The sequence below is a fragment of the Protobothrops mucrosquamatus genome, unplaced genomic scaffold (assembly GCF_001527695.2).
Source record: "Protobothrops mucrosquamatus isolate PMUCROS unplaced genomic scaffold, P.Mucros_1.0 scaffold664, whole genome shotgun sequence".
Classification (NCBI taxonomy): domain Eukaryota; kingdom Metazoa; phylum Chordata; class Lepidosauria; order Squamata; family Viperidae; genus Protobothrops; species Protobothrops mucrosquamatus.
In genome coordinates this window covers 738,981-765,219 of record NW_015386952.1, presented here as the reverse complement: position 1 = coordinate 765,219, position 26,239 = coordinate 738,981, and the positions used below count along the sequence as shown (strand labels likewise).

The window sequence follows — 26,239 nt, the reverse complement described above, 5'->3', positions numbered from 1 at the left end:
CCCATTTAATCATACAATCTTTAACTAGTTCAGTTTCTGAGTCCAATTCTAATAAAACGTTATATATCCTCTTAATATGACCTTTGGCACCATCTCTTATTTGCTTCAAAAAAGTCCCATCTTCCAAAACAAAAGTAGTCTTTTTATCAATTCGCCATCTATCTTGAATTTGTCCATACAAAAGCCAAGAAAAATTTGGATTATTTTAAACTTCATTCTGTTTTCAGTCTTACTTAGGTATTACTTAGAGTAGACTATTCACTTACACTTACATCCTGAGTTAATGTTTCAAGAGACTTTCCTCTGCTGATTCGCTGACTGTTGGAACCATGCCTTAGTGACCTGAAATAATGACATTCATTTAGTAAAAAACTAAGATCACTGAATGTGCATCAGTGGGACAACAGATTTTGCAATTATGGGTTTGATTTTGCATTACACTCAGCTGCATCTTGCTTTCAACAAATAGTAACTTTCACCTGTTTTGGGATTACAATTCCCACATTAGCTGGGAATCATGACAGCTGAAGGTCAACAGATATTAAAGGTGCTAAGTTAGGGAAGTAAGAAGCTTTTATCTGCAGTCCAGAATTCCTAGTTGTATTAATCCAAAGAGATGGTGGACTAGTTCATTTTTTTTTCTTTTTAATGGATTTTCTCAAAAAAGAGACAAATTATTTAAAAAGCGATGATGTGAAAAATAGAAAGATTAACTAAAAAAGTACTTTACTGAAGTAATTGATAAATCTGTGAGGGCAGTTGAACAATAAAGGTCATGACTGGACCACCCTGTTTATGGAATTTTTTCCTGACTGTTTACAACCAGGACTTGGATATCTTGAAACCAATTATATTTAAAATATAAGTCTTCTATTATGATAAATGTCATTATTATTGCAATAAAAACACATCTATTATTTATTATGAACTAATTCTAATTTACTCATGTTTGCTGTGTAACTTATAAGAATTTTATCTTCTACTTTTAACATGCTCTTAAAAGTTTGTATTGAGTTCTGCTTACCTGCGTTCTTGGCGTATATGATGCTGAACACTAAGAATAGATCGTTCTTTTGCAGGCTGTCCCTCAAAAGATCCACTAAGCATACGCTGGCGAGTACAGGCTCTAGGTAAACAGATACTATGATAAGTAATAATTAGGGATATACAGCACTTAGGAAATAACATTGGTGTGCAACCTTTTAAAGAACCTACATAATTTTCTGGGATCATGGAAATGACACAGTTGTCTTAAAGAGTTCCAGACTCTTTAAGTATTGTTTTAAAATTGAATCTGAAACAGGCATAGCCAGGAAACTGCAGATAGTGTCATGCAGCCCTCAGGAAGGATAGAAGACATCTTTCTCAAACATTGTCTATGCAAGGGATGGAAAGGTTTGAATAATAAATTCCATTTTTCAAGGTAGGATGAAAAGAACTAGGTCAAGACTAATTCACTAAACCGTCTGTCAGTAAGTCTTACCACTAAAATGGCAACCTTCTCCATTCATCTCACTCTTGTGAGTTCCATTGTGTGGAATTTGGTCTCAAGCTGTGATCCGTGATGCATTGCATTTTACATTGCTTTCATTTTACATGAAACCTACTTCATAATGAAAGGTCCCTCAAATCTCTCTTTAATACCTAAGAATTTTATTGATTGCAGACTCCTTGTCCAGAAGATTTCTTGCCCTAATGCTGAAAACAGATTTGCGNGAGATCTTTATACACTGTTGTGTCTAGTGACTTGCCTTCTGGTCAATGTATTTGTCTTCAATTGCCAGCCTTTTAGAGTGATCACAGGAGGAAGAAGAAGCTGATGGAAGCCTTCTCAATAAACAAGTTGTATCTTGCTGCTGTCGATCAATGAACTGTTTCATAAAGCTTTCCCTTTTGAGAGAGAGAGAGAGAGAGAGAGAGAGAGAGAGAGAGAGAGAGAGAGAGAGAATTGCCTCTTATTTATATTTCCTTTGTACACGTATAACAAATAAATGACAACCAAATTTGAATAAATATATCCTTCATTTCATTTATCATCCAAAGCTCTTTGCTATCTGATAGAACAATTTGAAATACCAATAAAATGTATTTTTTTCAATATTTTATAATAATAATTGGGGCAGCAAGCAATAGGAACCTGTTCTATCAATTGGGCTTGTGGAAAATTACTATTACTAGTCTACTATGTAGAATTCATTGTAAAAGACTAATAAGATATTATTGCCAGATGAGTATTTATAATCCCACCAATATAATCCAGAAAATTTCCTATTTAGTAAGTTTTTAAATGCAATCTATAGATTATCATGGTCAATACTTATCAATTGATAAACAGATTTAATATGTGTTTATATGACAGAAAGTTCAAGGATAGAAGTTCTAATACCAAATCATTCTCCCATATTTTTTTCTGTCTTTCAAGATAACTTGACTAAAGATATTCTCTTGTTTTCAACTAAAGAAGATGCATTTGAAGGTAATGTTCTAATTGTGAAGCAATCAATAATTGAAAATCAATGACTAAAGTCAATGTACATGAATCGAAATTGGAATTTGTGACCATTTTTCGCAAATATATTCAGCAATAACAGTGTTTCAATCAATACTTCTCTAAAACACTTCTCCCATTTTTCTACCTTGCCAAGAAATAGATTGTGATCTACTTTATCAAATGCTTTACTGAAATCTAAGAAATACCACATCCACAGCATTTTGCTGATCCTCTAATTTAGTCACTTTGTCAAAGAATAAAATAAGATTTATTTGGCATGATCTGTTTTTAACAAACCCATGTTGGCTTCTGCTTATAACTTTGTCAGCTTCTAGGTGTTCACAGATCTTTTGCTTGATTATCTTTTCCAAGATCTTTCAGGTATTGATGTCAGGCTGTTTGGTCTGTAATTTCCTGGATCTCTCCCCCCCCCCCTTTTGAAGATGGAAACCACATCAGCTCTTTTCCAGTCCTCATGTAGTTCCTTGATGCTCCAAGAACTTTGAAATATATGTTTCAATGGTTCTGAGATGACGTCTGCCAGTTCCTTCAGAACTCTGGGATGTAATCCATCAGGGCCTAGTGAAATGAATCCTAGAGCTGACACGTGTACTCTTACCTTATTTTTGCATATTTTAATTTGCATTCCTAACCTGTCATTTATGGTTCTGTTTTTGGTAAGTTGAGTACTGTTTTCTTTTTTGTGTGAAAACAGATGCAAAGTATGAATTAAGCAGTTCTGCTTTCTCTCTACTGCCCATTACTTTTTGTCATCTTCTTGCATTAGTGGACCTATTGTTTTTTCCCCTTGTTTTTTTGTATTGAAATAAACTTTTTAAAATTGTTTTTGATATTTGTTGCAAGTCTTACTTCATTCAAAGCCTTACCTTTCCTAACTTGATCTTTGCAGATTTGGGCTATTTGTTGATATACTGCCTTAGTTATACTGCCTTAGTTATGTGTCCTTCTTTCCATTTTTTTTGTACTTATCCTTTTTTTCTCTCAGTCGGTCTGAGAGTTCTTTGTGCAACCATGCTGGGTTTTTTCCTGGTTTTTTTTTAGTGGTATTGAACTGGACTGGGCTTTTATAATCAGAAATTCCATAATTGGAATTCCATAATTGGAATTTTCCATATTCCGTTCTTACAGTGGCTGTCTGGTCAAATAGAATGACTAAATGAGCTAGAGGTGGTGTGGTGATATTCCCAGTTGTTTAAGGCAGTACCAGAGCTTGTCACTGTCAACACAGTCAAAGGCTTTTGTGTAGTCAGTGAAAACACGTAGAGCTCTTTTTGATATTCCTTTGTTTTTTTCCATCATCCAACGTAGATTGATAATTTGACTTCCTTTCCAAACTCCTGCTTGTACATCAGGAAGTTCTCTGTTGGCAGTTGGATTCAAATGTTACTAGATTATCTTCAAGAGAATTTACACATGTGTAGTATCAAGGTCTATGGTTCGTGATTGGAACAGTCTTTCATATAATCTTTCTTTGATATTGGGTTAAATATTGACCTTTTCCATTCTTTCGGCCGCTGACCAGACTTCCATACACTTTGCCAAAGCACTGTCAGTGCTTTGTTGGCAGTGGTCTCAGCAACTTAAAGTAATTCCACCCACTCCTGGGGCTTTGTGGTTAAGCAACTGGCTTTCAACAGTGGAGAAATCTGTTTTCACTAGGAGCTGTGTCAATGATTTACCCATCCGTGTTACTAGTATGATATTTTTCTTTGTTCTTTCTCTGTAGCTTTATTGGTACCTCCCAGCCAGGGGGACTCACTGCTTAGTGCCATATCTTCCACATCTTTGAGTCAATTCATAAAGTTTTTTGGCAGGGTAAACTGGAGTAGGTCACCAATAGGTCTTTCTCCTATATATGATAGCATTAATTATCAAACTTACTTAATTTGAAGTAAGACCCTATAAACACAGCTGGGGCTTATTTTTAAGAACACATTACTATAAGAAGATTATTTTTAACAACAACATGCTGCCCGACTCCCAGTGGCTCAGTGAGTTGTAAATTTTGACACAGGAGACAGGAAAAAGAATTTTTCTACACATTGAAAAACAAACTACCAAAGACCCAAAAATATGAAAATGAAGAACAAAAAACCCTCTGCCTATGAACTTCAAAAGAGCCAGCTTTGCAGTAAGAAGGCAGAAAAAGTTTACTACCTTATTTTGGGAACTGTGAAATCTGAAGGGAGCTTGGAGATTTTTACCATCTGAGGCCTGTTAGGGAATTTTTCAAATATCCGTAGGCGTAATGGGAGCTTTTCTTTGGTATCTGCATTTGCTTCACTTTGTTTCAGCTGAAAATTAAAACAAAAAAGTAAAAAACAAAAATTGGGAGGTCTAACATCTTAGGGATCAAAATGTTTTCAAAACAGATTTTTTTTCAGAAGAAACGCAAGCAGTTGAAAAACCACTAGGTGGCAGAAAAGAACTACAGAAGATTCTGACATCATTCTAATGTCAGTTTCTCACTATTTTAAGGCTCCTGTTACAGTTGAAACTCAAGCAGTACATTTCTTGAAAGATATTAAATGCAAAGGATGTTGTATAAATATTTGTTTTTTCACAGTTCTCTAAATGCTATAAGAAAAATAAAGTCAATTTAAACTCATCTGTTATTACATTAATAGAATTATGTTTTGGACTTGGACTGCAAACAGAATCCCTGTTGACTTAGAAGTTGTTAAATTCTTAGTAAACCAAGGAATCTTGTTTTGGAATTTACTGATAAGGAGTGGCACTGTAAGAAACTTGAAGGCGACATAATTTGGTTCAAGGCTTTGTTTTCTGTCCCACAAAGACAAGCTAATTTTTCTTCTAGAATAGCGAGATGCTGTATTTTGAATGTTTGGTTTTTAAATGGTTTTCCATACTGCATGTTTTTATTGTTGTTGCTGTGAGCTGCCAAGAGTTGGGTATATAAGATGGGCAGCCATGTATGAATCCTAAAAAAAATAAACGGTCAATAGAAAGAAAATAGGAAGATGAAAGAGGTAGAAAGAACATATGCAAAGGCCTAAGGGAAAATATATTTCCCAGGCAGTTAATAAGTTTAATGCTAAGCAGCTTTCCTAGACGCTCTTAGCCAAAGGAATGAGCATATTGTAATGAGAATTATATCCTCATTTCAATAGCTAAAAGGTAAAAGTATTTCTTTTGCAACAGTAATAGGACGAAGATATTTTCTTAAATGAGCCATGGTGGCTACTCAGCTACTAGCACACCCATTAAGTTGTACAAACATTTGAAAGAAATAATTTGGCAGACATAGACTGTAACCAATAAAAGAAAAAGGAACTAAAATTCCGGCAACCTGTTTCCTCAGAATAGAGGAATGATAATTTAAAACATACACAACCAGATGCACTGCATATAGACCATCCCAACCACCCACATTCAACATAGATATTTGTTCATATCACAGAATCTACATACTCCAGTGTGCCTACCTCATAAAGACTGCCCAAATGAAATAGCTCACTAAAGCAAATCAAGCACATAGCTGAATTTAGCATGCTCTCTAGGAGAGTTGATGAAGAATAAATCATCATAGATAATTTGAAGGTGTCTAATCGGCAGAGTCTCCTTTCAGCCTTCCGTGTGGAAGGATAACTGCCTCCAAATAGCTCTCGCTGTTACTAACTGCACGTACCCTAGAAACACCTTGAGCTGAAGGATAAACAAAAGGCACAGATTTAATGATAGTGTAGTAAAGGATAAGGAGATCTTTAAGGGCATTGGAAAGGTCATAATTATCTTCAATCTTATCATTAATGAATTCTTAGCATGAATGTAGTAGTATACTAATTAAAACAGTTTCAGAACAGATTAGGAGATGCGACAAGGAATGCTATTCCTTCCAGGTTGCCAACAGGGAGTCTAGCCAGTGACCCCTTTTCCTTGGTCCCCCTTGGAACTCCGGAGGGGAGGATGGGAGGTAATAAGGAGATCATTTCAGGTACAAATGCCAGGTTGACTGTTGTGTACCTGATTTAACATGCATACACACTTCTATAAAAAGAGACACAACTACCGGGGAATCTGAAATGTTGCAAGTGAATTTGTACTGATGAAATCAGAAACTGCTGATCACAGACTCAAAAGTCCATTAAGGACAGGTTGTGACATGGTCTTATATATTCTGCTTTGTTGTTGTTTTTTTGGTGTCCTTTTTAAAAATTAAAGCCTGTGTGCTGTTCTTTAAAAAAAAAAAGAGAGAGAGAAAGAGAGAGAGAGAGAGAGAAATAAAGCAATGACAAAGATTCTTCACCCAAATGGTAAACTAGTATTTCAGAAGGAAAGGAGGGGAAAAACTGGCATCAGTCAAAGATGGGAAAATAACATAAATGGAGCTTAGAATCCCCCCAATGAAAAGCACAAAGAGAGGGAGAAAGAGAGGAGAGAGGAGGGCTTTTAATAAAACTGCACTCCCAAAAAAGCAAGAATGGCAGATAACAGTTCTACATGTTTTAAAAGGGCTCTTGGACAATAGAAAAGAATATAAGAGACATTTTCACTAGTAGCCACTTATCCACAGAATTTATCAAATTTATATCTCAAGTATCACCTTTTTGAGTTGCAGCAATGCAGCATGGGTTTGCTATTGGTTTGTTGTTGTTTTTTTTTTTTGAAGTTTTTAGTTAGCCTATATCCTGGTAGTTCTTGATGATCTGCCATCCAAGTGCCCTAGCTTTTCCAGATCAGTTGGTTTTTCAAAGGGAAGGAATGAAATATCTCATCCTATAATAAAGCCTTTAGGTACATATAAAAAAGCTTTAGAGGCCTGATTAGTGTAGAAAATGCCACTTTATTTAAAAATATCAAAAACATGAAAAAGCTTTGTAAGATTAAAGTTACTTTTCATGTTAAACCAGAACTGTATTTGTGTGTGGATGTGTGTATATATGTGTGGATAGGGGTTGCAATTTTAATTCAAGGTTTGAGGGAGCTGGCTTCTTACGTAGAACTGCAGAGAATATGTTGGAGCCACAATATCTGTTCCTGTTTTGATTCTAAGTTGCAAACATTTTGACATACATTTCACCCATTAAAAACCCCATGACCCTTCCCCAAAATAGGATAAACACTCTGGTCTGCCAATGAAGACTTTAGGAATTTTTTCTACACTAAGCCATAGTAATGCAAACCCATCCTTTGCGATTTTAACCCATGCCACCTTTCCTGTGGCAGCTTCTGTGTTCTGTTTGGGATAAATTTATACATTAAGCCAAAAGCAAATGAAATAATTATCTTTGTACAAGGCAACACAAAGTGTGGCCAATTTTAATAGGCAAAACTGAGGAACAATAAAAATACTCATTTGTGGGGCAGTCTAGCAAAAGATTATATAAGCAAGGGTAGGAAAAAGCATTGTGCTGAAACAATAAAACAATTAATAACATGCTTTAAAATAATCTAAGCTCAAAATCATTCTGCAATGCCTCACAACATCTGTCGTGCTGAGATAATGCTACCTATTGGGAAGTATAAGGCATTTAACTTCACTTAGTGCCTTTGAACACTTTGGGGTGTAATATTTGCTCAGCATGGTGCATATCTTGTTCTTCCTCTGCATTGTTCAATTTATAGAAAGTGCTTGCATTATTTTAACCTCGTCCACCCAATAACTTACAACTGTACCCCAAAGGTTCAAAATATGTAAAAGGTTCTTACAATAACTTTTCTAGCTTTAAATTCTGTATCATAGCTGAGTTCATAGCTGAATTCATTTTTTTTAATTTTAGTGCACTTTTGTTTAATCTTTTAAACAAAATGTTTAAGAATCTGGCAAAAGTATCTTTGAACTTTCAGGTAGCATGTATTTATCAATGATGTTCACTAAGTAAGTGAGGCTTTGAGAGAGCAGATTCCATCAAACTTTAAACCTCTGTGTAAGATAAAAATGAAATATTAATGTGGGATGCCTAACATTAGCTGACAAAAACAAACTTTTCCATTCTCCTTCCCTCTGCAGTAACATATATACCCCCAAATCTCTTTCGAGGGTCAGACTGAGGATCTTGAAAAATAGGGCAAAAAAGGGCATAGCAAGAAAGGGACAAAATTTATTTACTTTCCTATTTTTTTTAAAGGCTACAATCCTACACTGAATTACCAGAAACTGAACAAAAGGATTTCTGACATATGTGAGGAAATTGCAGGATGGAGAACAAGATGGAGAAGGAGAAACAAGTTCAGTCAATCTGTAAAGCTGGAGTGAACACTGGGGATTTTTAAAAATCCCAGCATTATAAATAATATTTTGATATGGCCAGAAATTACAATTACATTTGAACAACATAAAAATAATAATTTTACTAATAATACTTACTGGAGTCTATTTAAGTCCAATATTAATAATATTGTTTAAGTCTAATGTTAGTATTCTAAACTGATTTTGCAAGCCTTGTCAGGATGGAATGTAACCATATCAACAGAAATAAGCTAAGACTGGAACAGTTTTTAACAAGTTTGAATAGCCAATTAAATAATAGGTAACTTTTTTCAATGTCATATTTTCTCCGATTTTATTTATGAGTCACTATTATGGTTTGAATACTTACATTTACACATTTCAAAGATGTATTTGTCATTTTGTTAAACAGCCAAATATATGAAAAAGGCACACACATATTTGACAAATAAAATGTTCACAGGAACTCATGAATATATTCTATTTTAATCCACATGATACAGTCTTTGAAAAGGTCAGATCTGTCTGAAATCAATGGTGCATTTGGAATGAAGAGCTCTTACTAAGAGGCACAGTTTTCCTAAAACTGGCTAGCTACGCTGAGTGACTTCATGTTGAGGATGAAATGCCCAACACTTTGGAAACTGTCTTTTTTATTGAGAACCTTTCTGGCTGTGGTATGAGGTATAAACACCACAAAAATGAATAAGTAAATACACAAGCAGATAAAGAAATAAAATGTTTAGGAAATGAGGGGACACTTCAAATGAATAAGGCTTGATGATGAAAGATGATGTATTTCAACAATTGAACATTAATTGGATTGCCACTTTCCAAAAGAGCATGGGAGTCAAGGTGGGGCCTGAGTTGACTTTGTAAATATATCACTTGAGTACATTTCAATGTTGGAACGCTATTTAACATACAAAAAGGAGGTTAATTTTCAGTTCTTCTCTTTCCTGCTATCTGTTTTATTGCCAGGTTCATAGAAATGTATTACCAAAAACTCAGAAAATGCTTGCAGGGATGGCTAAAACAATGGGAATTGCACTAAATGATGAGAAAGCACAACATAATACACAAGAACAGAATGGGCATAGCACTCATACAATCTTCTCTTTTATTCTACAAACACATTGTGATTAAGAACTCCCACAGCTTCTTTTCAACTAGTTTTACTAGTTTTTTTTTCCTGATTACTGATATATGTTTCATGAGATCAGTATGGAATAATGTTAACATCATAAAATTATTCTTTACTGATCTTATGTTATTTGGGAAACTGAGCAGTTCATATGCATGCTCAAGAAAATTCTAGTTAGCCATGGCTACAGAATCTAGGATCAAGAGTTTGTCCAACTTTATAGAGCTACACCATATGCATATCTATTGTGTGCTTCTGGGTCAACCTTTGAAAACAAAGATCATTGGGATCAAAGGCACTTAGTTGCAGGATTACAAACTCCCAGCACTAGGATGGGTATATCCATATTTCCCCTAATTTATTTGAAGAAATCTAAAGATACCTTGTTTAGGGAAAAACCAGAAGACATTCCCATGAGAATTACAAAATCCAGTCTCCCCAGGACCCTTACTGTCACTTCTAAGGCCAAATTGCTTACTCACTGCTAAGGTTCAGAGTGAATGGTTGTGTCCTCACAAACTTATTAACCTCTACAGGAAATCTAGGACTAAATGATAGTTTATTCCTGAAAAGACTGTGTTTATTAATTTATTAGTAATAGTAAATTGTGTTTGATAATTTGTAATATATGTTTGGGTAAATAAAATGAAGTTTGCAATGCTATGGACTCATTGGATTCAGAATATATGAAGATAAAAGTAAAGTTTTACACTTAGGCAGGAAATAGCAACTGTAGAGGTATAGACTAGGTGAAACCTGGCTTAATGCCAGTAACTGTGAGAGGGATCTTGGAGTCCTAGTGGACAATTACTTAAATATGAGCCAATAGTGTGTGACAATAGCCAAAAAAGCCAATGCAATCCTAGGCTGCATTAATAGAGGGATAGAATCAAAATCACATGAAGTTCTAGTACCACTTTACAAAGCTCAGTAAGACCACACTTGGAATATTGCATCCAGTTCTGATCACCACAATAGAAAAAAAATGTGTTGAGACTCTGGAAAGAGTGCAGAGAAGAGCAACAAAGATGATTAGGGGGCTGGAGGCTAAAACATACAAAGAACGGTTATAGGAATTGGGTATATCTGGTCTAATGAAAAGAAGCACTAGGGGTGACATGATAGCACTGTTTCAATATTTGAGGGGCTCCTACAAAGATGAGGAAGTCAAATCGAAAGGCAAGACAAGAAACAATGGTTGAAAACAAGGAGAGAAGCAATCTAGAACTAAGGAAAAATTGTGACAGCAATCAACCAATGGAACAGCTTGCCTTCGGAAGTTGTCAGTGCTCCATCACTGGAGGCTTTCAAAAAGAGACTGGACAGCCATTTGTCTGAAATGATATAAGATTGGACTCTGAGATCCCTTCCAACTCTATCATTCTATGTCCTATATCCTAAAAGAGTAATAGTATAGTAATAGAGTAATAGGGCTGCAGCCAGTTTGCATAGCATTCTTTGAGTGAGTTAATAAATATCCTTCTGTTTTGTCTGTTTTATTACATGATCAGGCCTATGATTACTGCTGATGCCAAGCATTATAGCTATGTATATACGTTTAATGTAATGTACACAGATGTTTTATGTAAGGAATATAAAATATACAAGCACTTGGCTGAAGCAGTCTGAAGTCAGTGGTTTTTTCCATAATATTCTAAGTTTGCTGAATGGGGGGTCCATAAAATTGATGTTTTACTATACAATTTTAAAAATCTGAACTGAGAAATCAGAAGCCTTGCACTACTGTTATGCTATCTTAGTGTATTATATGATAACCAAGAAATATGAACAACATATCCACAGTCAGGGTATTCTATATATTGTAAAAAGATGGTACTTGGGGGAAAAAGATACATAAGCAATAGCTATGTAAAGGACAAATTCATTCTTTGGGAAATATCAATAAAAAGATTCCCCCCTTTCCAAATTTATCTTCAGTTGCAAGAAAAAGCAAATGGGTTGTTTGCATCTTCTTTGCTGATTGTTGTTTGCAACATCAGATACTTAAAAATGTAATAGTGTGAGACAGAACTGTCATGACCATGACACTGATTATGGAGTGGTAGAGGAAGAGGAATTAGAAAGAAATTATACAGAGAATCCTTCGTAATATTCTTGTGGCCTTTCTTTCCATTTTGTTTGTTTATATACTTTGACAGCATATACTCATAGTTTGCTGAACTCATTTGGTTTCTTTGTTTAATCAGAACTTAAGAATGTTTTAGCACAACCTTTCCTATAGTATTTATTTATATGATATTGAAAGCATACATAGAACTTGACGGTCTTTCTTGGGATTGCCACTCAGTATGGGGAAATTACTTTACTATTATCCTAATCTCATACCCCTACAAACCTCCATGTCAGTTCCTTAAGGGGTCTGCAGTCAAAGTGGTGGATTGTGTAGAAAAAACTAATTTCTCTGCTTTGACTGGAAAACAATCTGGGCTAAGCTTAGTATTAGATAAAATAATATATTTGTAATGCATTGAATGTTCATGGTAGAAAAAAGCAAAGTACTGTAGTATTTTGAAAAATGTCTCTGTTGTCAGTTCCTGTCTTATCAAATAGAATTAAGTTGGGTAGGAAACAGGGAATAAAGAGCTACTTCTTGTGATATTTTCATTGGTCGTGTTTTGTCTGAAATATATTGTTTATGTTATAGCCTAGAGAGTATCTCATTTTGTCAGGTTCTACATATTATTTTTAGGACATAGGAGAATGCAGTACCTTTCAGGAATTTTAAACAAATTTCTACGCAGTGCTAGAATTTCAAAGAAAGCTTGTTTCCTTAAGTTAAGAATAAAAAACAATACAATGACTTCTTTGAAGTGGAAGTAGGTTTGCATTACATTATACAATAAGCCTATAGCATGAAGAGTTTCTTTTCACCTAAGTATCAAAATACTGTGATTTTTTTAAAAAAAGTCTATTCCCAAATCAAGAAACTGTTCTTGGTTTCTTTCTCTATAGTATATTACATCAAACTAAGTATAATACTTCATTCAGTTTGAGTATGCAGAAAATATTCAGTTTAAACTTTGCAGTCTTGTGTATTCTTTATTCAGAAAGTCTTGTATTCTGACAAATCTCCAAGTAATTAAATTCAGAATTATTGAAACTCTACAATCCAGCTCTATTCCGTAATGTAGCTCTATTCTGACTGATTGATTGAAACAGCAGAATTCCTGGATGCTACAAGAGGCTAGGAACATACTTTAACTTCCTTGGCTCAAAATTCTCAGGGATGGTGATTATAGCCATGAAATAAAAAGACACCTGCTACTTAAGACTAAGACTACCACAGATCTATACAAAATAGTAAAATGCAGAGATATCAACCTGACAGCTAAATAAGTATTTTCAAGGAATGGGGTTCCCAGTTGTAATATATGAACTGTGAAAGCTCGACCATCAGAAAGACTGAATTTTTAAAAAGGGCTTTGAATTGTGCTACTGGAAATTTTTTTTGAGAATACCAAACAGCTAAAAATCAGAAGGAGTATTGTAGAATCTTTTGAATTAACAAAGTTTATAAACTTTATATAGGCATGTTTTCATAACTGGCCTCTATATAACCAACCTATCCTCTCCAGACTTTTTCAAAAGCTTATGTCTGTTAATAAAATGTGTTGAAAAGATATTACCAGGCTCTACTTGAGTCTGCCATCATAGACTAATATGTTTCTCCTCCTACAATATCTTGAATGGCAAGAAGAACAAATAATTCATACATTTTGAAATAAAATCAATCTGCTCAAGCATGAATAATGCAACCAACATTTAAATATTTTGGATGCACAATGATAAAAGACACTGAACAATGCAATGACAAGAGACATTGGAAAGGACCCCAACACATTTTATTTTATTATCCTGAAGTTTAATAGAAAAAGACGCTGACCAAAGACTAGTGGCTAGATAGCGTCCCTGAACACAAATGCAACAAACTATTATGGACAGGTAAACCTATTTCAAAGTATTACCACTGGTTAACAAAGAGTCAGAAGTGATTGAATATCTGAGCCAAAACAATATAAGTAGTCTGTGCCATATATAAATATATATATTCAGAAAACTTCACAAAAATGGATTAATTTGAGATAAAGATTCTTGCTAAGTTTTAAAACTCTTTATGATAACCGGAAGCACCAAATACATCTGCACATTGAATACTACTTTTTCCAATACTTGAGCTTGGCTGTTGTATAACTAAAGTGACATTCATGCTTTAAAGCAATAAGATATTTCAATAGGAAAGAGAAATGTTGTTAGCACCAGAAAGTTTTTGTAAAAAATAGACAATGAATAAATAATAAAAATGGAGAACAAGATGCCTGCTTTATCCAGTTAATCCTGGTTATTACCTAAGCAAGAAAGTTCTACACTAAAAATTTGCAACACAGAACATAGAATAGTAGGGTTCGAAGGATCTTGGAGGTCTTCTAGTCCAAGCCCCTGCACATGGCAGGAGATCCTATACCAGGGGTAGGCAACCTTGGCTCTTTTATGACTCGTGGACTTCGACTCCCAGAATTCCTGAGCCAGCCATGCTGGCTCAGGAATTCTGGGAGTTGAAGTCCACGGGTCATAAAAGAGCCAAGGTTGCCTACCCCTGACCTATACCATTCTGAATTTTCTTTGGGCTTGATGGGATGGATACACATGGTCATAGAAAGAATAACAAAGTAACAGAACAGAATAATAGAGTTGGAAGGGACGCCAGTAGTCCTCCAGTCCAATTCCTACCCAAACAGGAGACACCATACCATTTCAGACAAATGGCTGTCCAATCTCTTCTTAAGAATCTCCAGTGATGGAGCACCCACAATTTCTGCAGGCAACTCGTCCCACTGGTTAATTATTCTAACTGTGAGGAAATTTCTCCTTAGTTCTAGGTTGGTTTTCTCCTTGATTAGTTTCCATCCATTGCTTCTTATCCTGTCTTCATGTGACTTGGAGAATAGTTATTTTGTTTCCATTTCTGTGTAATTATTATTACTAAAAGTATTAGATTGGTTTTCATTTCAAAACTATTTTGATACATGAAAGATCTAGGAGTTCACAAGGAAATATTCAAGGGGGAAAAAATCCCCAAAGCTATGAAGTCCTGGAGAATATTCATCTAAATTTTAGACAATCAAGTAAAAACTCCAGTGGCAGCAGTAGTGTCTAGCAGTATTTATAAAAATAGCATGTTCTTTCACTAGCTTTTTAAAAAAAAATCTGAGCTGAATGCTATAACAGAACACTTTTACCTAAAGATATTACAGCTCCTTTCTTTTCTTTTCTTTCAATGCCATCAGAAACACTAACCAGCTTAATATATAGCAGCATTTAAGAAACAAAGAAACAATAACCCACTTTTCATGCTGATCACTTTTATGTATAGATGTGAATTAAATTATTTTTGTTAATACTGAAATATGTACTAGGTTGATATTTGTGAAATTCTTTATGCATTTTGACAAAATGACAGTATTACTGGTAGACTATTTACAACTTCCTAAGTACAGCATTTAATTAAAATAATTTAATTTGAAATTTATCCTTTACTAAAACATGCATTTCACTTTTACGTATGCACTTAAATTTAATTTCTGAAGGTTTACAGGAGGATATGGTTTAGTTCAGCACCCTTAAGTGATAAATCGTGCTTCATAAAATTGTTTGTTCTTCTATTCATAAGCAAGAAAACATTCCCCGAAGAAATACATTAAGAATTCTGCTCCATGAGAATGAAAACTATAATGTTCTAAAACCCATTAGGATGATGCTGAGTTTTATGCTGAAGAAAAAAACCCAGCAAATACATCCTGCAATCTGAGGTTTGCCACTGAAGTTAACTATTCACTAATAGCTATTCTCTAAAGCCCTTTTCCTTTTACCCCTGGAGATAGTGGAGGGGCTGAGAGTTCTACAAGGAAACAGACACTTGCCATGCACTCCATTATTTTTTGAATCATTTAAGTTGCTTCAGTGATTTCACATTCTGGCAGTGTCTTTACATACAGTGTTATTCACTCCAATAAGACTGACTTCCAGTAAAATAATACAAAAATCATATAAAAAAGAAATATTACGGAATCCAAAGTGGCATGCCCCTAAATTCTGGAAGGTTTGAGAAAGGGGGAAAAAAGTGAGTCTCTTCAATATTTGTTAACAGAGGGAGACCATAAAAAGACCATAAAAATATTTCTATGTCACATCTGCTAATAAAACTTGAAAAGCTATGGTACTAATAATAATAATGATAAAGTTGGAAGGGACTTTGGAGGTCATCTAGTCCAACCCCCTGCTCAGGCAGGAAACCCTATACCATTTCGGACAAATGGCTGTCCAGTTTCTTCTTAAAAACTTCCAGTGTTGGCACATTCACCACTTCTGGAGGCAGGTTGTTCCACTGGTTAATTGTTCTAACTGTCAAGAAGTTTCTCCTTAATTCTAGGTTACTGGTATATTCATTATTGCACTTTCTCCCCATTCACCCAAAAGTATTTGGCACCTCATTCAACAAAATAGTCCCCCCCTCCCAGCAATCTACCAACAGTTAACCTTTCCTGTGACTTCATTTCCTTGTCCAGAGAGCACTGCTTATTGATATCTATCTGCCATGACATAGCTGTGGCCTATTTGTTTATATGGGAAAGCTTCTGCATAACTGCAGTAGGTTAAAAGTCTACTTTTATTATTAACTGAAAATAATCAGTCCCTGTATACATAAAGGAAACATCCCTGTTTGCATATAGGAATCAAACTGAAGGAAACCGACAGATTCTATGCTAATGGTATATAAATTCCAAAGGTGGCACTTATTTGGGATTAGCTAATTTTGGAACAAGAGATGGCTAAGACTTAAGTTGTATTGTATATTTATATTAATCTACAGAGAAAGGAAGTGCAGTCTGTCCTTCCATGTGCATCATAGCAATACAAACAGCAATAGCACTTAGACTTATATACTGTATCACTTCACAGTGCTTTACTGCCCTACTCTACCATTCTGATGAATTTCAGTGCCTCTTCTTGGGTTTGATTTTGCCCCTATGCTTAATATTATTTTCTTTTCTTGTGTTGATGCTGTTCATATTCTTCATCTTCATTCCAGTGGAAAACAGTATATTGTTGTAGTGAAAATAAATAGCAATAGTTTGACATATACCGCGGTTTTTAAAGTCAGCATATTGCCCCCAACAATCTGGGTCCTCGTTTTACCGACCTCGGAAGGATGGAAGGCTGAGTCAATCTTGAGCCAGTGAGACTCGAACTGCGAGCAGTCAGCAATCAGCATCTCTTAATGTTCTCAGGAAATGTCAGATGATACTCTTGCCTGGATTCTCAAGTAATTATTTTGATAAATATGATACAGTAGTGGGCTAAACACTACTAAAAATGAATTGTTCAATGCTCAACAAATATAAACATAGGATATCCTTCCCCTGCCTCTTTAATTGATCTTTAATATTTAGGCATATCAAGTTTTAGTACGCTATACACATCTCTTATTTTACTTTCTGAAGATGGCATCTATATTTTCAAAAGAGAAGAGAATGTGTTACAGTACAGTTTTGGTATAAATAATATCCAATATAAACAACCTTACTTGTTTAAGTTTCTTTAGATCTTCATCAAGTTCCAGGTTGTCTAGAATAACAGCAACAAACAAGCTCAGCAGAATCTACAAAATTTAAAAAATGGAACTGAATACTTAATATTTTTAATAAATTAATATCCTTTTAGTCAAGTAAATATGAAGAAAAAGTCCAAAATAGAGGAGAGATATATTTGTAGACTATTTGGATTTCTGGATATGGCTTTTATGGATTGCTTATGTATATACAAACATATAGTACATACACTACATACATGCATGCATATATGTTGCTCAATAATAGTTCACCCTCCTTCAGGCCACTGCTTCAGCTAAAAACTTAATGAAAAGCTGTTCCAAGATTTGATCAAAGAATTGTGCCTTGGGTGCAAAATACAGTGCAGTTTAGGCAGATTGTTTCCCATTTCTATGGCTGAGAATGACAGGCATAGAAGGAAGATTTTTATTGAATGTCAAAAACAAATCTAGAGCATTATCACAAAAGAACAGTTAAACCTCAGCTTATTATTTAACTTCACCATCCCCTTTTGAGTTTTAATAATAGACTTCACTCCTAACACAGTTTTTGCTTTTCAAATGTAACTTCTATCTTAGCCTCTGCTGTGAAAACTATTCATTTCTCTCAGCTCTCTACAGAATCTGTTTTCAAGTGCATACAATTAGCACTTTTGAACTTTACCCGCCTTCTCATTCTGAGTTCTGAAAGTTATCATTTGTTGCAATGTTTTCCTGCTGCTTTATTGCTTGTGTCCCTGTCACAATTTCCTAGAGCTTTTTTTTGTCATGGTTACTGAAGTTTTACAGAACTGCTAAATGCTGTAATCATGACAGGGGCATCCTCAGGTTCTAGAGCTTTTGTTAAAATGATAATAGCATGGTCGGGCCATCTTGATGCAAATTCTGCCCCTTTCATATGTACCTGTGATGTCATGATGTCCATGCAAATGGGTTGGAGCTTGCATAAGGTAGTTTTCAGCATTTGTCCCCTCTGCTCCCCTGGCCAACAACCTCTAAATAGTGGTATTATTAAGGTATGCATACATACATGTATATGCACAGACATTAATGTATGAATATGAACATCCTGGGATAACATATATGTTGGAAAGGGATGCAGGAAAATCTGTACTCCTTAGAAGGGGATAGAAGGAATATAAGTTCTAGAACAGTGGTTCTCAACCTTTTTAATGCCGTGACCCCAACCGGTCGTAAGTCGAGGACTAAACCGGTCGTAAGTTGAGGACTAAACCGGTCGTAAGTCGAGGACTAAACCGGTCGTAAGTCGAGGACTACCCAACCGGTCGTACGTCAAGGACTTTCCCTGCCCGGGAGCGCCGGACATGCGTGGTTCCGCCCCCTGCGCTGGCCGAGGCGTAGCTGGCAAGCGGCAGAGACGGAGCAGGCCGACCACCAGCTGGCCCAGCCCAAGGCACCCGCCGGAAAAGGGGAAAAAATGGCGGACAAAAAAAATAGACAAAAAAAATGGCGGACAGCCTTGCTTGGCGACCCCCGTGAAATGGTCGATCGACCCCAAATGGGGTCCCGACCCACAGGTTGAGAACCACTGTTCTAGAAAGTTCTAGAAAACTCAATTTCTGTCTAGATAACTATACTTTAGGTCAAAAAAGGGGATAATCCTTTCCTTAATGAACTAAATGAACTTGGTTGAGGAAGCTGTTGTTGCAATTGCCAGACTTGCACTAGATAACACCATCAATCCTTATGTCTCTTCAGTTTAATGAGATTTTTTTTTTGACATATGTTCCACTGGATTGGAGACTCCCTTTCGTATAAAAAAGCACCTGTTCTACATCCCAGAAGTGTAAAGCAATGAACATCTGCTAAAATTGCATCCCTTCAATGTGTTCTGCAATACAGAGGTCATTTGGCTTCAGCAAACTGCTCCAAAATATGTTGGGAACAGAACATCATAGTTTTTATTTATATCTATATATCTATATCTCTTTATTTATATATTTATATCTATATCTATCTATATCTCAAAATAATTGTTGGTTTGCTCTTATGTTAGTATACCATCGCATGACATTTTTCATGTGCTAATTTGGACATCATAAAATAAGAAAACACTAACTCCTAATTATCAGCTATTGCCCCAAGTCATTTATTAGCTTTCTATTTAATTACCGCTATGGGAAGACTGCAATGCAATGAAACTATAGAAAATCTTTGCATAATAAATGCATGTTCTTGCTTCATTATGATCCCTGTTTTGCTGTGATCCAGAATATTAATAATTATTCTATTAGATTAAAGAGGAAGCATGGTCTTGTTTAAAAACACCTTGAATTTTTTGTAAACACAGATCACCACATGTTACAGATCTGAACTCCAGATTCTTTCCAAGAATTAACATGGTTGTCTTTATTGAGAAATGAAAATCCATGAGCTCAAAAGGTAAGTTGGCTCTGTACAGATATTTCCCTAAATGAGTATCTGTACAATTCTGTACAGATATTTCCCTAAATGAGTATCCATTCCTGGGACCTAAGTAGCAATCGTTATTCGAAGTGCCAGTAATAGCAATAGCAATATCACTTAGATTTATATACTGCTTCATAGCGCTTTACAGCCCTCTCTAAGTGGTTTACAGTGCCAGCATATTGCCCCCAACAATCTGGGTCCTCATTTTACCAATCTTAGATGGATGGAAGATTGAATCAACCTTGAGCCAGTGAAGATCGAACTGCTAACAGTTGGCAGAAATAGCCTGCAATAATGCATTCTAATCACTATGCCACCATAGCTAAAATGATCCTATTTAATGCTATTAAAATGCAAAACATTCATATAATAAAATTAAAAGTGATGCCCAAACTCTAAATCAACAGCTGAGTATCTCTAAGCAGGGCATGTGACAATTCAAGGCAATGAAGAAGGCTTCTGCCAATGCCCAAAAATTGTAGGAAGGCAACACTAGGCAAAAGTAGAAGTTATCTTAGGAAATACTAACTCCCAATCTGCAATTGGTATAATATTCAAGAAATAGATAAAAGCAACTATCAATCAAAAGAAAGTTCCTCCTGTTCCTGACAGCTCTCTCCCTGACAATTTTTCTTCTGTAAAAGTAAACTTAAAATGCCCAGAAGAAATTGAATGGTAGAACTGATCAATAGAGAAACAGAGAAAAGAGCTATTCTTCCTTTGTACTGTTTCTGCCCTGCATCTACTTTGCATGTAATATAAAGTGATAAAACATATATTTGGTATCCTTGGAGGTCTACTGACATTACATTAGATGACCTGGTTTTGCACTCATAAATCAGCATGAAAAATGTTTCAAAAATTTATATATGCAACTTACCAGGGTAGCAAAAAGGTGATATAAAATGAAGTAAATAGCAACAACAGGTGCCCACATGTGACCCACAGCATTGAGAGTCTGATCCATGACGTCCACCCATCCTTCCTGTGTCAGGATTTGAAACATTGACATGAAAGCCTATATCAAAACATAAACAAACAAGCCAGTTAGATATCCTTTACTAAAATAAGCAAACAAGCATCATAATAGTACCAGACTTGGAATTGTAGGGACAATCTGGTTAATGACAAGTAGTTGACAGATGGTACACTGCTCTGATGGTATTATTGGTAGAAACTGCATGCTTCTGTTTATTAGCAGGAGTTTCTAATACCCCCCCAAAAAAAACCCATATCATATCATTAGCATGTATTTTAATCCGAAACACGTCACAGCAATAAACCTTTGTAAAAACCAAGGAGCACACTGAATTTCAGTACAGTTGTAAAACCACAATTTAGTACCATTCCTAAAGGTATCTATGGCTAGTAGGCTATATTTCATCAGTGTTTTCCACGTACTATTCCTCAGAAAGGGAAAAACGTTCTCCAGTTTCTATTCTCAGATTTATAGCTTCTAGTATGCCACAGATATTCAGATGATCATAAAAGCCTCCATTCAGATGTTAAACACTAAGTCTGAACTCAACTCTGTATGTGCATTTGAATGCAGATCATAATGTGATTCACAGTGAAACCAACATACAGTAGTCTAAATTCTTTCACAGATCTGAATATCTCACATAGTAAGACAAAGAAAAAAGAAGACTAATATCATTTACATTATTTCTTGGTAGTAACTATCTGGTTCTGGTATTAAATGGAGCTGCAGCTATTTTTGAACTTTTTAAAAAAAGTATCATCTTTTTGTCTAAGAAAATCAAAACCACCATTTATAATATGATTCATTCTAACAGTGTTCCAGGATGTTTCCTGTAAGTGACAACCTCTGTATTGGAAAAACATTAGTTTTAAGATAATATGGCTGTAGACAGTGATTTTAACTTTGGAAAGTAGCAATCTTTCTTTCAGAGCAAGATATTTTTAGTTGAAAGATATACTTCCCACCAGTTATGCTAAAAGGAATCAGAAATGTAGCTATCTTGCTGTCAGAACAACCAACAGCTGTGAAAATGAGACCTGCAGATTTATGCAAATAGAGGTTTTTTTTAATTAAATTGTGTGTGTACAGTATATATGTGTGAAGAACCCTTCAGATTTATTCTAATTGTTTTTAAGTTTAGTTAATGCTACTCATCATGGCTGTTCAGCAGCAACTTTTTTACTTTTAGCTGCAATGTATAATTTGTCAAATATTAAGTATCAATAGCTAAGAAAAAGAATATTTTTCTCCCTTAATCAATGCACCATCTCTAATATCAAATCATGGAAAAGCTAGAATAGAACTTATTTTATGTCCTGGTATCATCAGACTTCTTTCCTCAGTCTTTGGATCACTGTCTGAACAATGGGGTCAAAAAAGTCAAGATATGGTCACAGCTATGTTATCAAATAAGTTGGTATTTGTGGTAATGCACAGATAAAATGGCCGGGGCTTTGATTATATGGTTGTGACTGCCATCTTGACTTTTTGACATCCATCTTTGATCACAACTAATAGATTCAGAAAATATTAATATAAAGGAAATAAATGAAGGAGAGAACAAAATATACATTCCTATCGTATTAAACATTATCTAGTCAGTCTCATTTTTTGAATCTAAAGTACTATCAGACGTTTTAGTCTTGGATTCTGCATTTTTATAATATTTTATAATTTTCATGAATTCCTGAAGAATGGATATTTGCCTATCCTGAGACAAGATTCTTGATCTCTGTGGTCTATTTTTATATTTGGTATATATTTAACACATTTATTTCATATTTTAACCATTTCATGTGTTGTTTAAAGCAAGGATATTAAAAATGGGTCTTTTAAAATATATTATTTCCATTTTCTTAAAAAAAAAAGTGCTTCTGGAAGAAATCAGAAAAAAAATCTCATTTTTTTTAGTTTTCTTTCTTTTCTTTAGGGGAGGTTCACATCTTTGAGTGTGATATTAATCAGAATATTAATTTATATTTCCTGAAATAAGTATGCCCCATAAAATTTTCTTCTTCAACAAAAGCACAATGCACAAAAATACTAAGTTTCTAGAACAGTTTAAAAATGCAAGGCATGTTCCACATTTTTAGTTCAACCATAATTTCAACAATTAAACATCAAGCAAAAAGGAAAAGAAGAAATAGTACCCATTACAAAATTGGATTTTAAAAGCCCCCATTTACCTGAAAACAAAATATGAGACCTTGCAATCTGAGAAAAATGGGCTAGAGAATGCTGTAGATGGTAGCCATGGCAACCATAAGCTTCTATTTATGTCCTGTTTGTCAAGAAACCATGTGAAAGCATGGAATTTAGAGGCATTAGGAAATAAAAGCGGTCTGCCTTTTCTCTCTTTTTCTCTTAAAAACATATAATGTTCCTACACGGCTTGTACTTCAGTAACATTAATGGAAGTGATAATCAATTGTTCTCTTTCAGCTAAGTCTTTTGGCATCTAGAGCAAGATTCCATGTCAGAACATGCTGACCATTTTAAGTTTGCTTTTACTTAGAGGGGAATGATACTGTGCTTTCTGTGCCCAGCTAAAATGTCGGTCTTCCTCTTCCCTTTCACCAAGGAACCCAAAACATTTGTCCATAATGAGTGTATGGATATGCAAAAGTCTTCTGCTGCCACTGGTCTGATATGTCAAGACCTACAGGAACTTTCATTATTTGATTCAATATGGCTACCCATTCCAGAAGATTCTAGCTGGCAATTTTCTATATCTGTAGACTCGTGTTTCTTAACCTGGGCAACTTTAAGATGTGTGGACTTCGACTCGCTGAATTCCCTAGCCAGCCAAATTCTCCATGCCGCCTGGGAAATTCTGGGAGTTGGTCCATACATCTTAAAGTTGCCCAGGTTGAGAAACGCTGCTATAATCTATTAAACAAGGAGGATGTTACTCTGAGCCAGGCCCAGAACTGAACTCAGAGAAAAATCTGGAAAACCATTTTCAATGTGAACCTGAGTTCTATTTTCTTACATTTATGGAACAAAAATCAGCAGCATTCTTCTACTTTATTCATCTAGAATCTAACTCCATACTCCTTTTAAAGTACATATATTTCTCTGTTATAGTCACTTTAAGTGGACAAAGTAGAAAAACAAAAAAGAGGTGTTTTTTTTTTAAAAAAAGCAATTAAAATAAATGGCTGTATTAAGAACCAATCATAAAAGAATTCCCAGCAGCTTGTTGGAAAGGTAGGGAGTGGCAGAAGACATAGTGATACAGTATTGACATTAGAATAAAGCGATAGCCCTGAGGATATTAATAAAACACCACCATTTTAAAGTAATGATAGGATATATTATTTCTGAATTATTTCATATTTTGTTTTAATATCCTGCTGGTAAAAAAAAAGTAAAGTTCTGCCACACCTCATTGTTAGTATGTTAATTTTCTATTCATTTAAATATAATCCTTCTTATTGTGCAAAATGGGAAGATGTGAATGAGATTAAAAAACATAAACAAAAAACATGCTACAGCACATTTGCTAATCTTCCGCTGAAATAGAAGTAAGGAAAGAAATTCCCATATGACAAATTTCCAAGCTAAAAGAGACATAAAGTAAGTAGGTGATTCTAATCAGTAGGAGTTTGTGACATGCAATGCTAGCCTCAAAAGCCTCAAATGTTAACTATTTTTCCTTTGACATATGTAATGTATGACAGGTCAATTGGATTGCAAATAGATGTACGAGCTTATAAATTCTGGACTTGCTTTGCAAGGGGAGAAGCTATTATTGTTACAATAGATTTTTTCAGTGCTCAATGGGGGGAGATAATATATGTTTTTGGTTTTTTAATTCACATTTTTTCAATGTTTTTGTTTAGTTTTGTTCTGTTTCTGTTCAATTCTTTTCTTTTGGATTTTGGTTCTTAATCTTTTGAATAAAATAAAATAGTTAAAAAAAATCTCAAATGTGATTTAAAAGTCTAAAGAATTTTCCAGTGACAAAATTATATTCACATAGTTTATATCTTTAGGGGGGGGAAATCTGTATTTTTAGTTAATTAATTTGAAATTTTCATTTGGAAGTTTCTTTAGGTAAGACCTTTCTTTCTATCTATATTTACCTAGTAATTTGACATGTACATTGATTTTAGTTTAATAAGCTGGAGAATTTGTTGAAAACAACTGTACTTTTCAATCTAGAAATGATCATTTTCCTAGAGCAACAAAAGAGCAAACTTGCATCTTCAGGTATAGGAATGATATATTTTGCTTATATTTCTGCTCTAACTAAAAATAGATACTATCAATTCTTACATATAACTATCATATGCTTTTATTAATTCAAAATTTTATTGACCTAATCAACAGCATTGAAATAAGAAACAGCAATAATAGGAAGTTAAACAATTGGAGAGAAGGTACCTACATGAACAATTCAGGCAGAATGGGAACCCACAAGCACTTATTACAAAGATGCTTGAACAAAAAGGAAAGGAAAGGAAAGAAAAAAGAAGGTAACAAAACCAACTGTATGGCTCACCCTAGCATACATCAAAAACATTTCAGAAGCAGTAGAACACAGGTTACAGCCCATTGTCAGCCATCAACATACCAATCAGCCAATAGGAAGGCACCACATAAACTCAGAAAAGTAAATCTCTGGTCCCAGACCAAAACTGGATGCAGTATTCCAAGTGTGGCCTTATCAAGGCGTTATAAAGTGGTATTAACACTTCATGTAATCTTGATTCTATCCCTCTATTAATGCAGCCCAGGACTATGTTGGCTTTTTTGGCAGCTGCAGCACACTGTTGGCTCATATTTAAGTGATTATCCAGTAGGATCCCTCTCACAGTTATTACTATTTAGCAAGGTACCACCTATACTGTACCTGTGCATTTGGTTTTTCTTGCCTAAATGTAGAAGCTATGGTTCTGATATGAATTAAAGGCATATCCATGGAAACACAGAATTTGATAAATTTGAGTGGTTTTACTCTTAGTAGAATTAAACATCATGGATAAATCTGATCATCTGTTAATCCTGAGTGAACTTTATGCACACAAAGCTATTTTCTTTTACTCTTTGGAGTCAATAATTAAGATCTTACAAGAAATCTTTTCTTACAAACAAATCTTTAAGATACAGTTTTTATTTTGCCTTCTCAGACCCGGTGTCTTCATGCTCCCTGGGTTTTAGAGTTTGGCCAACTTTATTGTTGACCTCCAATAGGAAAACATGCATAGAAATATTATTGTATACATCTCAAAAGCTATTAGGACTTGGCATCTGGCAATAAAAATCCTGTATATATTGCTTTGAGGGATCCTTGGTGCTCTCTGAGCTTGCTTGTTTTCTTGCAGATGTTTCATTATGCAAACTAAGTA

The 26,239-nt window shown here is 34.9% G+C and overlaps 1 protein-coding gene across 1 annotated transcript in view; it reads right to left on the bottom strand.

The window, feature by feature from the left end:
• Positions 1 to 26,239, bottom strand: part of NALCN (sodium leak channel, non-selective) — a 222,705-nt gene that overhangs the window by 30,161 nt on the left and 166,305 nt on the right. The window contains 6 exon segments of the mRNA XM_015818011.1: positions 273 to 342; positions 1,025 to 1,126; positions 1,645 to 1,890; positions 4,670 to 4,806; positions 17,450 to 17,524; positions 20,784 to 20,921. Of these exon segments, the coding sequence (XP_015673497.1) occupies positions 273 to 342; positions 1,025 to 1,126; positions 1,645 to 1,890; positions 4,670 to 4,806; positions 17,450 to 17,524; positions 20,784 to 20,921 (768 nt within the window).